Source organism: Paroedura picta, chromosome 3, assembly GCF_049243985.1.
Source record: "Paroedura picta isolate Pp20150507F chromosome 3, Ppicta_v3.0, whole genome shotgun sequence".
Lineage (NCBI taxonomy): Eukaryota > Metazoa > Chordata > Lepidosauria > Squamata > Gekkonidae > Paroedura > Paroedura picta.
Genome location: NC_135371.1, coordinates 1,078,963 through 1,093,861, shown reverse-complemented (window position 1 = coordinate 1,093,861; position 14,899 = coordinate 1,078,963). Strand labels below are relative to the sequence as shown.

Sequence of the window (14,899 nt, the reverse complement as noted above, 5' to 3'; positions counted from 1 at the left end):
GTGAGAAGCAGGAAGAAATAGAGGCACAGGAAGGAGGGGGAAGGACGAGGTGAGGAATGTTGGGGTATCTGGTACCGTGATCTGCAAAACAGGTTGCCCCTGGCAACTGCAAGGGCAGGCAAATTGGCAAACTGAAGCACCACATCAAAGACGGCCTCATTCACGGCAGAAAAATAGGGGTGTTTCTGACAGGTATTCCCGAGCCCCCGCACCAATATGGTATTTAGATGTTAAAGAATGGTAAAAAAAAAAAATTGGCTCCCTGCGGCATTTAACAGCACCCTTTAAAGGCCCCCAAGTCAGAATTCACACAAAAGTCATTGCCTTGAAGTTGAGTCTGAGACATTTAAAGGGATCTCTTTAGATGTCTTATCTCTAATATTTTCAGGCTCAGCCTTTTGGTAGTCAGAAAAATTGCACAAAGAGAATCCATCTGAATTACATTTTCCAGGTATTTCCCCCTTGGATTAGCTGAATTCACATCCTTGATCCCAAATTCAGGGGAAAAAAACATCTGTTACAATCTTGCCAACTGTGAACTGAATATCTACTTTAATGGCATCTGACTGACACACAACCATAGACCTCAGTACTTTGGCAGCACCCTGGACAAGACCTTTTGTTATAAGCATCTTATCATCAATATATAGCTGCTAGACGTGCGAAGCAACATTTGCCAAAATATGTCGTACACTTAAGGTGGGTGTGCTATAACATTGCTCAGCACCAGGGATGGTGCACAGCACGGCCAACCAGAGGGATTCAGGATGGCTCCTCAGCCATCATGTCCGCAAACCGGATGTCCTCCTCAATGGGAGCCGTCGGTGGATAGATGTATTACCCCTCTCCAACCTATTCTCTACCCACATTGAACCACATCGCTGCCCCGGATGTCTGAAGACAAGGTGTTTTTTTTCATGGACACAGAAAGATCACTGAAAACAGAGTGTTGCCCATCCACAAATACGTGGCAGACTTGGCCCTATCCTCACTAAGGTTGCCAGACCCAGCAATAAGATCGGCACGAATCCTGTAATCACAACATTTTCATGTAGGAAATTGATTGATTGATTCATTTGATTTGAATACCGCCCTCCTGGGACCCCGGCTGAGGGTGGTGCACAACATTATATTATATATATAATAATAATACAATTGTCTAAAATTTTAAATTAGATTACTAATTAAAACAGTAAAAACATGTTAAAAACAATGACGGTGTTCAAGTACGCCTCAGCAGCCCAAATTCCAGAGCCCTTCAAATGGTGGGCGGTGGGGGGAGGCTGCTAGCTGTATTCCGGGGACATTCCTCCAGGTGGGGGCCGGGACAGAAAACGTTCATTCCAGCAGGTTGAGGCCAGGCGGATCTCTTTGGGGTCAGGGACCAGCAGCTGGTTGTTATTGGCAGGGCAGAGCACTCGAGGGGGGGGGGGTAGATAGGAAGCGGTCTCTCAGATAGGCAGGACCCAGATTGCAGATGGCCTTATGGGTAAGTATCAGTACCGTAAACTCGATCCGGATTCAGGCGGGAGCCAGGGCAGCTGTTCAGGAGTGCCCTGCAGAGTGTGCCGGTCAGGAGCCCGGCCCCTGCATTCTGGACCAGTTGCGGCTTCTGGAGCACGGAGAAGGGCAGGCCCACATAGTTACAGAAATCCAGGCCAGCGGTGGCCGTCGCATGGATCCCTCTGGCCAGGTCTGCTGGAGTCTAGGTACGCTTCTAGGTAACACTGTGTGTGAACAAGACCTTGGGGTACTTGTAGATTGTAAACTAAACATGAGCAGGCAGTGTGATGCAGCGGTAAAAAGGCGAATGCCATTTGGGGCTGTATCAACAGGGGCATCACATCAAAATCACAAGATGTCATAGTCCCATTGTATACGGCACTGGTCAGACCACACCTGGAGTACTGTGTGCAGTTCTGGAGGCCTCACTTCAAGAAGGTCGTAGATAAAATTGAAAGGGTACAGAGGAGAGCGACGAAGATGATCTGGGGCCAAGGGACCAAGCCCTATGAAGATAGGTTGAGGGACTTGGGAATGTTCAGCCTGGAGAAAAGGAGGTTGAGAGGGGACACAATAGCTCTATTTAAGTATTTGAAAGGTTGTCACTTGGAGGAGGGCAGGATGCTGTTCCCATTGGCTGCAGAGGAGAGGACACGCAGTAATGGGTTTAAACTTCAAGTACAACGATATAGGCTAGATATCAGGAAAAGAATTTTCACAGTCAGAGTAGTTCAGCAGTGGAATAGGCTGCCTAAGGAGGTGGTGAGCTCCCCCTCACTGGCAGTCCTCAAGCAAAGGTTGGATACACACTTTTCTTGGATGCTTTAGGATGCTTTGGGCTAATCCTGCGGTGAGCAGGGGGTTGGACTAGATGGCCTGTGTGGCCCCTTCCAACTCTATGATTCTATGATTCTTCTATGATTCTATGAGTCAGGTGGGGCGCTCGTAGTCTGGCCTGGCGAAGGGGGTTGTGAAGCGGGATGGGAGAATTCAGGCTCCATCACCCAAGAAACACCGGGGAGGTGACGGCCTTTGATCTCTCCCGGCAGCGTTTGGGTTTCTCTTTGTAAACTAGGCTGAATTCCAGGGGATGGACCGGCTGGTTTGACCGAGGATGATCATGGGCTGGATCTGGTTGTGACCGAGGCCACTGATGTCACAGAACCGATTTCTGCCCTCTCTTCCCGCGGTCATGCCAGGAGATCTCAGTGCGAGGAAGGGCTCTGGCCCCCGGGAGCTCCCGCCCCGCAGACATCCCCGCTGGTCTCCCAGGGGCCCGGCCGGACTCCGCTTTCATCAAGGGGCCCCGCGAGACCCCCAGGGCGGGATGGGACCGGGCCCCGGGTGCCCTTTGGGTGCAGCCTGCTGAGCACGTTTCCCCCCCGGCCCCCCCGGAGCCCCTGCCCCCGCCGCCCCCGCGTGCAGCCCAGCGGACGGGGGAGGGAGACGCTAATACTCGGGGGGGGGAGGGGGCTGCCCACTCTGCACGGCACCCGCCGCACCCCTCCTCGGGGCCAGCCGGGCGGGGCGGGGGGGGGGTGCTGGCAGCTCCCCCCCCCCGCAAAGTGCTGCCGAGGCCACGGCTCCCCCCCCCTCCCTCCCTGCCCCCCCCTGCCCCGGTCTCTGGTGGGCAGGCTGCTGGGGAGGGACCCGGGCGAGCCTCCAGCGGCGGGGGCAGTGCGGCTTCGCTCGGCGCCTCCCCCTCCCCGTCCTCCTCCTGCAGCGCCGGAAGGGTTAAGCCCAGCGAGCCGCTTCCTAGAGAGGACGGAGGGGCTGCAGGGGGGGAGCCTTCGGCGGCCGCATCCCGGGAGGCTTCCTCGCGAGTAAGCCAGGGCGCGGGGGGGGGCGGGGAGCGCGATTCCCGGGGGGTCCCTGGACAGAGAAGACACCCAGGCGGGGCCCGAGACCTCAGCAGGTCGCTCCGGAGCTCCCCGGAAAGCCCCTCCCCCCAGCCCTGGAGCCCCCATGGCCCCCCCCACAGCCCCCCCGAGGGGGGAATCAGAGCCCCCCCCGCAGCCCCCCTCCCTGCTGGCCCCCAGAATGACCCCCAGGGCCCCCCTCTCCCCCCCCGGAGACTGGCCTGGGGCCTCCTCAGCTGACCTCCCCTCTGGCCCTCCCGCCAGGACCCCCCCCCGAGGCCCCCTCTGCAGGACCGGCCGGCCGGGCTGAGCCAGGGTCTCCTGCTGGGACGGGGCTGGGCTGGGCTGGGCTGGGCTGGCCTGACTTGGGGCCCCGTCCCTTGGGCCCTGCTTGGCCGTCCGGCCTCCCCCTTCGGGGCTGCAGCTGACCGCTCTTGGGGCTTCCTGGCAGGCCTCCCGGGCGATGGAGTGGACCGTCCTGCCGATGGAGGGGAGTCGCCCTGCCTAACGCCCACCTGGCCCAGCACAAAAGGTGAGAGAGAGAGAGAGACAGAGAGAGACACACACAGGTGTGACACGTGCAGGGATGTTTTAATGCCTTTGCTGCCCTGTGGCCGTCCTGGGGGGGCAAAGGTGGGGTCTGGGGTCTGCAACCATTTAGAAGAAGAGAAATGCTCGGGGGGGGGCTGGTCCTGGGGAGGGGCCGGAGGGACTCCCAGGCAGGGACCGGACAAGCCCACCGGCCGCTTCCCCCCTCTGCCGCTTCCCTCTCGGCTTCTGGCCTCCTCCAGAGCCCCCCTCCCCTCCCCCCCAACGGCCTGGACAGAGCTGTTGCCTCCTCCGCCAGCCGGAGGAGGAGGAGGAGGAGGAGGAGGAGGAGGAGGAGGAGGAGGAGGAGGAGGAGGAGTTCTCCAGCCGTCCCCAGGTGCCTCGAGAGCAGCCCGGAGGACAGACGGTTCTGCAGTCACCTGCAGAGGCCAAGTTCACACCTCCTGCAGCCAAAGAGCCAGAGAGAGGCGGTTCCTAGAGCAGAATATAAGGCCATGCATGCCGGGTAAGGCAGCCCTTCGCATCCCCTCTTGCAGCCTGGAGGAGCCTCTTGAGCAGGGCTGGGGAGGTCGCTCCGCTCCCTTTGGGTCTCCTTCTGCCCTTCTGAGATGTTTTCCTCTTTCTCTTCCTAGCAAGGAGATGGAGGGTATCCTTCTGCAGCCGGAGGCAACTCAAGCCAGGGGGACGGAGATGGAAGAGGCCGACCCAGAAGGAGCCGGAACTGGCGAGGGGCCAAGGAAAGGTCCCCACCCCATCCAAGCAGGGAGTGGTGTTGAATTCGGGGGGAGAGACGTGCCAGAGGTCACAGCTCCAGAGGGAAGGAAGGCGGATGTACCCAGCCAATCCTTTCGGCAATTCCGTTATGACGAGGCCGCTGGGCCCCGGGAGGTTTGCAGCCGGCTCCACGGACTTTGCAGCCGCTGGCTGGAGCCGGAGAGGAGCACCAAGAGGCAGATGCTGGACCGGGTGACCCTGGAGCAGTTCCTGGCCCTCCTGCCCCGGGAGATGCAGGGCTGGGTGAGAGGATGCGGGCCGGAGAGCAGCGCCCAGGCGGTGGCCCTGGCCGAAGGCTTCCTCCTCAGCCAGGCCCAGGAGGAGAGGCAGGCCGAGCAGGTGAGGGGGCTTCCTTCTCTCGTCCTGGGCTTCCTGGCCTGATATTTCTGCCTCTAGAGAATTCGCTTGTCTGGGGAGAAAACACAACCTGGATTCTTGGCAGTCTGGAAGAGGGGCAGGATCCGTCCCCTCTGCCGCTTCCTTTCCTTCTCTTACCGTCTCCTCCTCTTCTCCCAGATGTGGGGTGCAGCAGTGAAGAGGGAAGCCACGTTCTCTGCGGAAGAAGGGTCTCCTTGGGAGGAAGGCAGTAGGAGTGAGGCCCCGGTGGGTGCCCAAGATGCCCCCTCACGCGGTAAGGCTGTTTCCTGCCCCGATGGGACTGGGGCCCACAGTGAAGTCCTTGGGTAGAGGGCTTGGGACAGGGGAGGGAGGACAGATTTAGTTACCCCACAGAGTGTTACGGTTGGGGATTCAGGGCCACTGTATGTCGGGATGGCCACTCCCTTGGAAGGCGATTAGACAGGTTCGTGGAAGGTAGGTCTGGACGCAGCTGTCAGGCACAGGAAATAAATGGAGCCTCCATGTTCTGGGGAAGCATACCTCTGAAAGCACATTGCCAGTGGCCCACAGGTGTCTCTGGGCCCCTGCTGAAAGGCTTCCGGGGGCCTCGGAAGGGCACAGCCAGAGCATGGACTACGGATCCACGGTCATTTCTGCTCTCCTCTCCTTCTCACACCAGCCGGGGCTGAAGGGCCAGTGGGAGGGCCCAGCGGGCAGCAGAACAAGCGTGTCTGGGCCTGGGGCCTGATCCTGCAAGGATGGTTTGGGACTCCAGAGATCCCAGAGCACATTTCAGTGGGTCAACAACATTTAGAAGCCCCTGAAACTCCCGGCCCCCTGGTGCTTCTCTTCCGCCTCTTTACTAACCGGCCTTGCAGATGGTGTTGGGTGGGCCTACGTGGGGCTTTGCCAGCCCTGGGAAGGAGGGCCCAGCTGCTGTCTGGATCAGCAAGGACCGTGCTGTTGACTTGGCCCCTCTCCCAGCATGCCTTGTGCCTAGGCTGGGAAGTTGCCTTTCAGGCTGGTTCTCTGTTCTCCTGGCTGTTCCTGATTTCCAAGTGCCTTTGAATGGCATAAGGGAATCGGGGCCCTGTCAGAGGGGCAGCAGGAACCTGACCTTGAGCTGAGAAATAACTCCTCCGAAGGGGATTGTTCATTAGGGAAATGGTTCCTGACTAAATTACCGGTTTTGGAGAGGTTTAGATGCTTTTCTTAGTTTCTGGATTTTCTCATTGAGAGGCTTTTGTTTCTGTGGTTATCTGTTTTTTCCTTTCCTTTGAGTTGATCTACTAGAAGACAGGTGGTCGTAATTATTATTATTGTTGTTGTTGTTGTTATTATTATTTGATTTATACGCCACCCTGCCCAACATTAAGGCTCATATAATTGCAGCTAAGCTAATAGCACAGCCATCTTGGTATGGTGGTTAAGGGTGGTGGCTTCTAATGGGGCGAGCCAGATTTGATTCCCCACTCCTCCACATGCAGCCAGCAGGCCAGTCACAGTCCTGATAAAGTTGCTCTCACGTAATAGTTCTTTCAGAGCTCTCTCACCTCACCTCCCTCACAGGGTGTCTGTTGTGGGGAGAGTAAAGGAAGGCGATTATAAGCTGCTTTGAAACTCCTCCGGGCAGTAAAAAACGGGACGTAAAACCAACCCCTCTTCTTCTAAAAACATCTTTAGGACGTAATACATTAAAACGTAGTTCATTCAAAACTATCACATGGCTGTGTCCATCGTAGCTCCACTGGCCATTCTAGTACACCAATTTCCCTTCCTTGACTTGTCAGAAGAACTGCTCTAGACTCAGGTTCTCTCAGACTCTGAATCAGAATAATTTTCCTCCAGCAAACAGCTCTGAGGTCTCCTCTCCTACAGCTGTTGCTGGCCAATCAGAGCGCTTGGAGCAGCCTGCCGCTCAGGTTCTCTGCTTCATTGAGGAATTAACCCTTCACTCCATGTTTCTTCCGCACTTGGAACCTGCCTGCTAAAGTGCTGCCCCCCACCAGGAGTCTCTCTTTGTCCTTTGTGTCCCTCTCAGGCAGTGAAGAAAGGGCGTTGAGCCACCAGTTCTGCAGAGGAGGGGAAGCGGCGGCTGCACCTTCAGTCCAGGTAGAGGAGATTGGTGGGGTGTAGCCTGGTCCCCCCTCCTTTCACAGAGGACTTCTGGTTCCTGCAGTTGCTGCTAAGGTGTCCGAGGGAGGGAGGGAGGGAGGGAGGCCCTGAATGCCACTCCCTTTGCCCATGCTGAGCTCTGCACCCTGCTCCCTCCCAGCGCACTGCCTTCCCGTGTGCCTTCTGTGCCCGGCATGAGCCCTGAAGAGGGATCCTGCTTTCTCTTCCAGCCTCCCTTGTCCTTTGAGGAGGTGGCCATCTCTTTCACCCGGGAAGAGTGGGCCCTGCTGGATCCGGGCCAAAGAGCTCTGTGCAGGGAAGTCATGCTGGAGAACCACAGGAGCGTGGCCTTCCTGGGTAAGTCAGAGGTATGGATTATGGCCATTGGGACGAGGCATGAATCAAAACTGGGAACACAAATACTTTGGTTTCAGGTCTGCTCCACTACTGGTCCCCAGTTGGGGGTCGGAGAAGTTGGGGGTGGTAGTGAAAGTGACCTTCAGTGGGGTCTGGGAGAGCAACCAGAGCTGCCTGGCTGGGCCAGGGGCAACTGAGGCTGATGAGGTGGCCATGACTCGAACAAGAGAGCTAAGGGGCAACTGAGGGGACCTCAGAAAGGGGTCAGATCCTGGCTTCTTATAGCAAATCTGACCTCCTCCTGTGGGTCTTAACAGGATCTCTCTCTCTCTCTTCATTCCAGTAGGGGGTGATCAGAGGAACGAGCAGGACGGGGATCTGGGTCATCTATGGCCAGAGGAAATCAAGAATGAAGACATGAAAGGAGACTTCAGGAATCAAGGGAGACCCAAGAGGCCGAAAGGAAGCCATACAGGGAAGAAGGGAGATCAACGCATTCCTGGCCAAGGGGGGGATTTCCGGGATCCAACTCACCTGGTGGAGGAAACACACAAGGACTTGGGGTGTGGAATCGACTTCTCAGATCAAACCCAACATACTATGCAGAGTGGAAAGGAGACCCATCAATTCCTGGAGTGTGCAAAGAGGCTGCCTTGCAGAGCAGGGCTCTGGAAACATCAACAGACGTGTCCAAAAGAGAAACATGGCAGCTCAGACTGTGGTGAGATTTCCTTACAGAAATCAGACCTCGGTGAACACCAAAACATTCATTCAAACATTCATTCAACAGAGACTGGGATGGTGTCCTCTAATGGAAAAACGCGTAGTGTAAACTTTCCAAAGCACAGTATAAGGAAGGCATATAAATGCTTTCAGTGTGGAAAGTGCTTTAAATACAGATCGCAGCTTCTTGTGCACCAAAGAATACACACAGGGGAGAAACCTTTTGAATACTCACAGTGTGGAAAGAGACTGAGCGACAGTAGCAATTTTCAATGCCATTTAAGTGCCGACACAAAGAAGAAACCTTTTGAATACTCAAAGCTTGGGAAGAAATTCAGTCATCTTGATAATATTCAACCACATCAAAGAATCCACACAGGTGAGAAACCTTTTGAGTCTTCAGCATCTCGGAAGAGATTCTGTGGTGCTGGCAGTCTTCTACAGCAGCAGAGAAATGACACAGGAGAGGAACTATTTGAATGTTCAGTGTGTGGAAAGAAATTCAGATGCATTTCTAAGCTTCAACAGCATCAAGGAAGTCATACAGAGGACAAACATTTCGAGTGCTCAGATTATGGGAAGATACTCAGTCAGAGTGGCTATAAACAAAATCATATGAAGGCCCATACTGGGGAGAAACCTTTTGGATGTTTAGAGTGTGGAAAGAGATTTGGTCAAAATTGTGATCTCCTAGTGCATCAACGAACCCACACAGGGGAGAAACCTTTTGAATGCACAAAATGTGGAAAGAGATTTAGTCAAAGTGGTCATCTTCTCAAGCATCTAAGAACCCACACGGGGGAAAAACCTTATGGATGCTTAGAGTGTGGAAAGAAATTTAGTTCGAATGGCAGTCTTCAACGGCATCAGAGAACCCACACAGGAGAGAAACCTTTTGAATGCTCAGAATGTGGAAAGCAAGTGGGTGACAGGAGCAATTTTCAACGACATCTAAGAACTCATACAAAGGAGAAACCTTTTGAATGCTCAGAGTGTGGAAAGAGATTTAGTCAGAGTGGTGATCTCTTACTGCACCAAAGAACACACACAGGTGAGAAACCTTTTGAATGCTCAGAATGTGGAAAGCGAGTGGGTGATGGTAGGAATTTTCAGAGGCATCTAAGAACCCACACAAAGGAGAAACCTTTTGAATGCTCAGAGTGTGGAAAGAAATTCAGTCAGAGTTGCAATCTCTTATTGCATCAAAGAACTCACACAGGAGAAAAGCCTTTTGAATGCTCAGAATGTGGAAAGAGATTCATTCGGAATGGCCATCTTCACAAGCATTTAAGAACTCACACAGGGGAGAAACCTTTTGAATGTTCAGATTGTGGCAAGAAATTTAGTTCCAGTTCCAATCTTCATCAGCATCTAAGAACCCATACAGGTGAGAAGCCTTTTGAATGTTCAGAGTGTGGAAAGAGATTCAGTCAGAGTGGCCACCTCGTACTGCATCAACGAATTCACACAGGGGAGAAACTTTTTGAATGCTCAGAATGTGGAAAGAGATTGTGTGACAGTAGCAATTTTCTACGCCATCTAAGAACCCACACAGGGGAGAAACCTTTTGAATGCTCAGAGTGTGGAAAGAGATTCAGTCAGAGTGGCAGTCTTCAACTGCATCAAAGAACCCACACAGGGGAGAAACCTTTTGAATGCTTGGAATGTGGAAAGCAGTTGGGTGACAGGAGCAGTTTTCAACGGCATCTAAGAACCCACACAAAGGAGAAACCTTTTGAATGCTCAGATTGCACAAAGAGATTCAATCAGAGTGGCGATCTCCTGCTGCATCAAAGAACCCATACAGGGGAGAAACCTTTTGAATGCTTAGAGTGCGGAAAGAGATTCAGTCAGAGTGGCAATCTTCACAAGCATTTAAGAACTCACACAGGGGAGAAACCTTTTGCATGTTCACAATGTGAAAAGAAATTCAGTTCTAATGGCAGTCTTCAGTTGCATCAGAGAACCCACACAGGGGAGAAACCTTTTGAGTGTTCAGATTGTGGAAAGAGATTCAGTCAGAGTAGCGATCTCCTACTGCATCAAACAACCCACACAGGGGAGAAACCTTTTGAATGCTCGCTATGTGGAAAGAGATTCAGTCAGAACCGCCATCTTCAGAATCATTTAAGAACCCATACAGGGGAGAAACCCTTTGAATGCTCACACTGTGAAAAGAGATTCGGTTCCAATGGCAGTCTTCAGCTGCATCAGAGAACCCACACAGGGGATAAACCTTTTGAGTGCTCAGAGTGTGGAAAGAGGTTCAGTCAAAGTGGCCATCTCCTACTGCATCAAAGAACTCACACAGGGGAGAAACCATTTGAATGCTCAAAATGTGGAAAGCAAATGAGTGACAGGAGCAATTTTCAGCGCCATCTAAAAACTCACACAAAGGAGAAACTTTTTGGCTGCTCAGAGTGTGGAAAGAGATTCAGTCAGAATGGTGATCTCCTAGTGCATCAAAGAACCCACAAAGGAGAAAAACCTTTTGAATACTCAGAATGTGGAAAGAGATTCAGTCAGAATGGCAGTCTTCAGCTGCATCTAAGAACCAACACAGAGGAAAAAGTATTGTATACAGAAAGTCTGGAAAGGCAGTCAACTTGACCGTCAGTTTTCAGCAGCATTTAAGAACCCACCCAAAGAAAAAATCTTTTAATTGCATGGAATGTGAAAAAAAATCTATTCAGTGTGTGATCTTAAAGGCGTCTGTGAACTCTCATAGTGGAGAATCCTTCTTGAATACTTTGTGTGGGAAGAAATTCAGCCAGACTGGCCATCTTCAACAGTATCAAATAACTCACACCACGAGAAAACCATAGAACTATGTAGCTTGTGACAAGAACTTTCCTGTTCTTTCACAAGTAAAAAACAACCCCAGACCATACAAATTACTGGAATGTGCTTGTATCTATCCAGAATCCTTACCGTAATCTCGAAGAAATAACCCTGGAAGTTCGTTTGAAACTGGCCTCTACATTGGAAGGCCGGTTTAAAAAGATTTCTGCTCCTTCTTCTGCCAGTAAATTCTCTGTTAAGAGTTGCAGTCAGCAGCATATTGAAAGAAATATGGTGGTATCCGAGACTGGCTCTGGAGCAGAGGGTTAGTCAGAGACATCAGGCCAGGAATAAGAGAGCAAAAATGCCAATGAAGGAGGAAAATTATTATTATCATTATTATGTCATTATTTAAACACGCTGTTGACCCTGTGAAGGCAGAAATGTTTGCCAGTTGGTTTCATAAAGCTGCCCAACTCCAGTTAGAGGATGCTGAAAGGGTGGCACCAGCAGACGTCGACCCAATGACCTTGAGTCAGGAGATTATCATCGTGATGGGGAAAAGGTCCCTGCTTCTGGAGTGTGAGAGGTTTGTGGTCATGAACAAGTTAACAGAGGCACAGGACAGGCAAAGGCGCAATTCATGGAACAGAGGAGCTGGTGGAAGAAGATCATTTTCCCGTTTTCGTTGCTGAATGCTTAACATCTGTGATACCAGAAAGTCCGATAGCTGCAATGGACATTGAATATATTCCCAAGGCTTCTATCGATAAAAATTAAGATGTGATCCTCTGTTTTCATGTGGTCTTAGGGGAGAAGAACAATGAAACTGCAATGGCACCCCTGTGCACATTTTATCAGGTTTGGCTCCTGGAGCCCTAGGCCACGGGAAGGGTGCTGTCTTACGAGTATTGTAAAAGAGAAGGAGGTCACGTTTAAGTGGGGTTCCATGCTTGCATTGATTATTCATCAAAAGGGTAAAACATTCGCAGCTTCAAACATCAAGGGAACTCTGAGTATGTTTATGAGATTGAAGCTTCTCCCTCTGGGCAGTCCTTTTGTGTACTCACGAGAAGCAGACAATTAACAATCAAGATAAAGAGGAAGCTGGAATGGTTAACTATTGAGAGGAGGAATATTAGGCAAAAGCTGGGAAAAGGCCTAATTCTAACAAAACGCAAAGCACCAACAGACTGGTGCCAAGTGAATCAAAACCTGAGAAATGACTTTGGCTTAACTGAAGGCCCAACTCCTACAATTGTTTTTCTTTACCACTGAAGTAACTGTAATCCTACCTGTTGTAATCTATGAGTAGTAGTTTTGTTCGTGCAGTATTATAAATGGACGTATTAGGTATTACACAAAGAGATTGGCTTTTTTGTTCTTTTTTATTATCCAGGGAAACCCTTTTCCCTTAGCTGATTTCATAAGAGAAATATCTGTGCTTATCGCAATCTATGTTTTGTTTTTCAAGATATAGATATTTTCTGCATATTTTCTCCTACATTTCTTCTCTTTTTGGTTCTTCAGGTTTGCCGTTATTTGTAAAATCACTAGAGAGGAATTAATAGATGCTTCACCAGTAACCCTGGCTGGCATCTTCAGAGGTGGGACACGGCAAGATGGGAACCTCTCCGTTTGGCACGCAATACCCATCTTGCTGTGTCCTACCATTTCTCCCCACATCCATCTGTGGGGGAGATCCTGCTTTTGGCATGGGGTGGGGTTTCATCTGAAACAGTGTGTTTTTGGGAGGGGCTTGGATGGGGGAATTTTGCTAGCTCCCCCCCCCCAAGCAGAGAAGTTAAGGGTTGTGGTGGTTTAAGGTGTGGGGCCTGGGGTTCTAGCAACCGTATTTGGGGGTTAGGTGGTTACGTGTGGCTTTGCTGGGTCTTTGGAAGACAAAGCTGCCACTTCCCAAGCTGCTAGTCCTGAGGGAGGCTGAAGCCCGCTTGGGAATCCTGCGTGTAGGAGTGCCTGGTCCTAAAATGGATTCTCTCTTGGCACAGACACACCCTTCCCCTGGCGCCACAAGGCCTGCCCTGTGGCTCTGGAAGTTGGCCTTATTCATTTATTTAGGCCTTTTCAGACTCCAACTCTCCTCCACAGAGCTCAGGGGGATCTCTCTTGCGGCCCTCACCCCCAAACTTTACTACACGGCGGGAGGGGGGGGTTGAAAGTGGCCCAGCCCCCTGACCCCACCCCCACACTACCCCGGCCCCCCAAGAAAGTTCACCTCCGCCCCCAGCTGATGGGAGGAGAGCAAGCCAGACAAAGGCCAACCAGAGCAGAGCCTGGGGCGGGTGGGATGGGGCTTCCCGGACAGGGCTGGGTGGTCTCTAGCCCAGGGAGCAAGACCTTTGTAAGACCTTTCAGGTGTTCTGCCCTCAGACCTACTGAATTTTTCTCTGCCCACTTGAACAGGATCGCAGACTCCCAGAGTGGTAACATTGATCTGGTGCCGATCGATGTGCGCCTTGGCCGTAGTGTTGACTGTGTGTATTAACACAAACTTGTCCCTCAGTCGCTTCAGGCGAGGCAATCAGCGCTAGACTGATTTCTTCCAACCATGAGTTTCTTCCAACAGGCTCCGACTCCTTGGGCAACTGGATCCTCGCAGTGGGCTCCCCGGACCCCTCTGCTGATGGCCTCAAGTACTGTCCGTCAGGGAGGCTGGAGGAAACAGACTCCCCTTGTCAACTGGCTGCAAAGATCACTTGAGGCTCCTTGGAGGAAGGGGCAGTATCCTGGCTCATTTGTGCTCCTTTTTCATAACATCCTTCTGATTAGGAAGAAGAGCCCCTCGTCAAGGCCTGCTGTGGACGTGGGCCCGAGGAATCAGGTCCACAGGTCAGCCCTCAGACTGCCACCCGGCGCGTGAGGCTCACTCCTTCCAAAAATGTCACCTGCTTCTGGCAGGTAGAAACACTCATCTGAATCCTGGCCCTAAGTGGGCTGTGCCCCTGCAGGGTGTGAGTTGACTAGGGCTGTGACGAGCCAGGGTGGTGGTGTGGCTCTATATGGCGAACCAGGTTTGATTATTTATTATATTATATATATGATTCCCCACTCCTCCCCCACACACAGCCAGCTGAGGGACCTTAGGCTCGCCACAGTCCCGTTGGAGCCGTTCTGACCGAGGAGGGATATCTGGGCTCCCTCAGCCTCACCCCCCTCACAGGGGGTCTGTTGCGATTGGAAGCTGCTTTGAGACTCCCAGCTCACTTCCTTTGCCTCTCTGGCTCTGCAGAGGATATCATCCAGATGATAAGGGTGGATTCCTTGTCATCGTAGGCAGAATATTAGGACGCCCTTGGAAACACCCTCGGAGGCGATGCCAGCATTGCCTTGGAAAAACTGGCTCTGGAAATCCAAAAGGGAAGGACCACCTGGAAGGTGAATATCGCTCTCCTGGGTTCCTGGACGGCTAAGCTGCCACTTCCCAAGTCGCTGGTCCTCAGTGGGGCTGTCTGGAAGGAGAGCCAGCATGGTGTAGTGGCCAAAGACCAGCTGCTTCTAGTTGGGGCAACTGGGTTTGATTCCCCACCTCACTGGGGGGGGGGGAGTGGCTGTGGGGAAAGAGAGGGGGAAGCATTTGTAAGGCGCTTTGGGACTCCTTTGAGTTGTGAGTATTAAAAAACCCCAGTTTTCCTTCACTCTCTCCTGGCTGAACGACCGCTAGGGGGAGAGTTGCCCGATGGTTGGCCAGAGACCTTGCAGGGCTGCTTGCAGGCAAGGAAAGGAAGCTGCCGTTGGGAGCAATCTAGCTACAGGTCCACTTTCAAAGGAGGGAGGGGCACAAACCATATTCCAAGTTCTCGGCAACCACTGAAGGAATCTGCTGTTGGCCCCTCGGGGTCGGCTGCCGCCCAGCCCAAGGCTAGCCTGGGGATCCTGAG

General features: G+C 52.4%; 1 protein-coding gene across 1 annotated transcript in view; it reads left to right on the top strand.

Annotated features, from left to right (window-relative positions):
• Positions 1–3,088: 3,088 nt before the first annotated feature.
• The window catches only part of LOC143833802 (uncharacterized), a 40,233-nt gene continuing 28,422 nt past the window's right edge, over positions 3,089–14,899 (top strand). Inside the window, exons 1-7 of the mRNA XM_077330029.1 lie at positions 3,089–3,326; positions 3,814–3,894; positions 4,544–5,024; positions 5,202–5,316; positions 7,066–7,136; positions 7,370–7,496; positions 7,840–10,819. Of these exons, the coding sequence (XP_077186144.1) occupies positions 4,551–5,024; positions 5,202–5,316; positions 7,066–7,136; positions 7,370–7,496; positions 7,840–10,819 (3,767 nt within the window). The 5' untranslated portion in view covers positions 3,089–3,326; positions 3,814–3,894; positions 4,544–4,550. The remainder of the gene's footprint in view (positions 3,327–3,813; positions 3,895–4,543; positions 5,025–5,201; positions 5,317–7,065; positions 7,137–7,369; positions 7,497–7,839; positions 10,820–14,899) is intronic.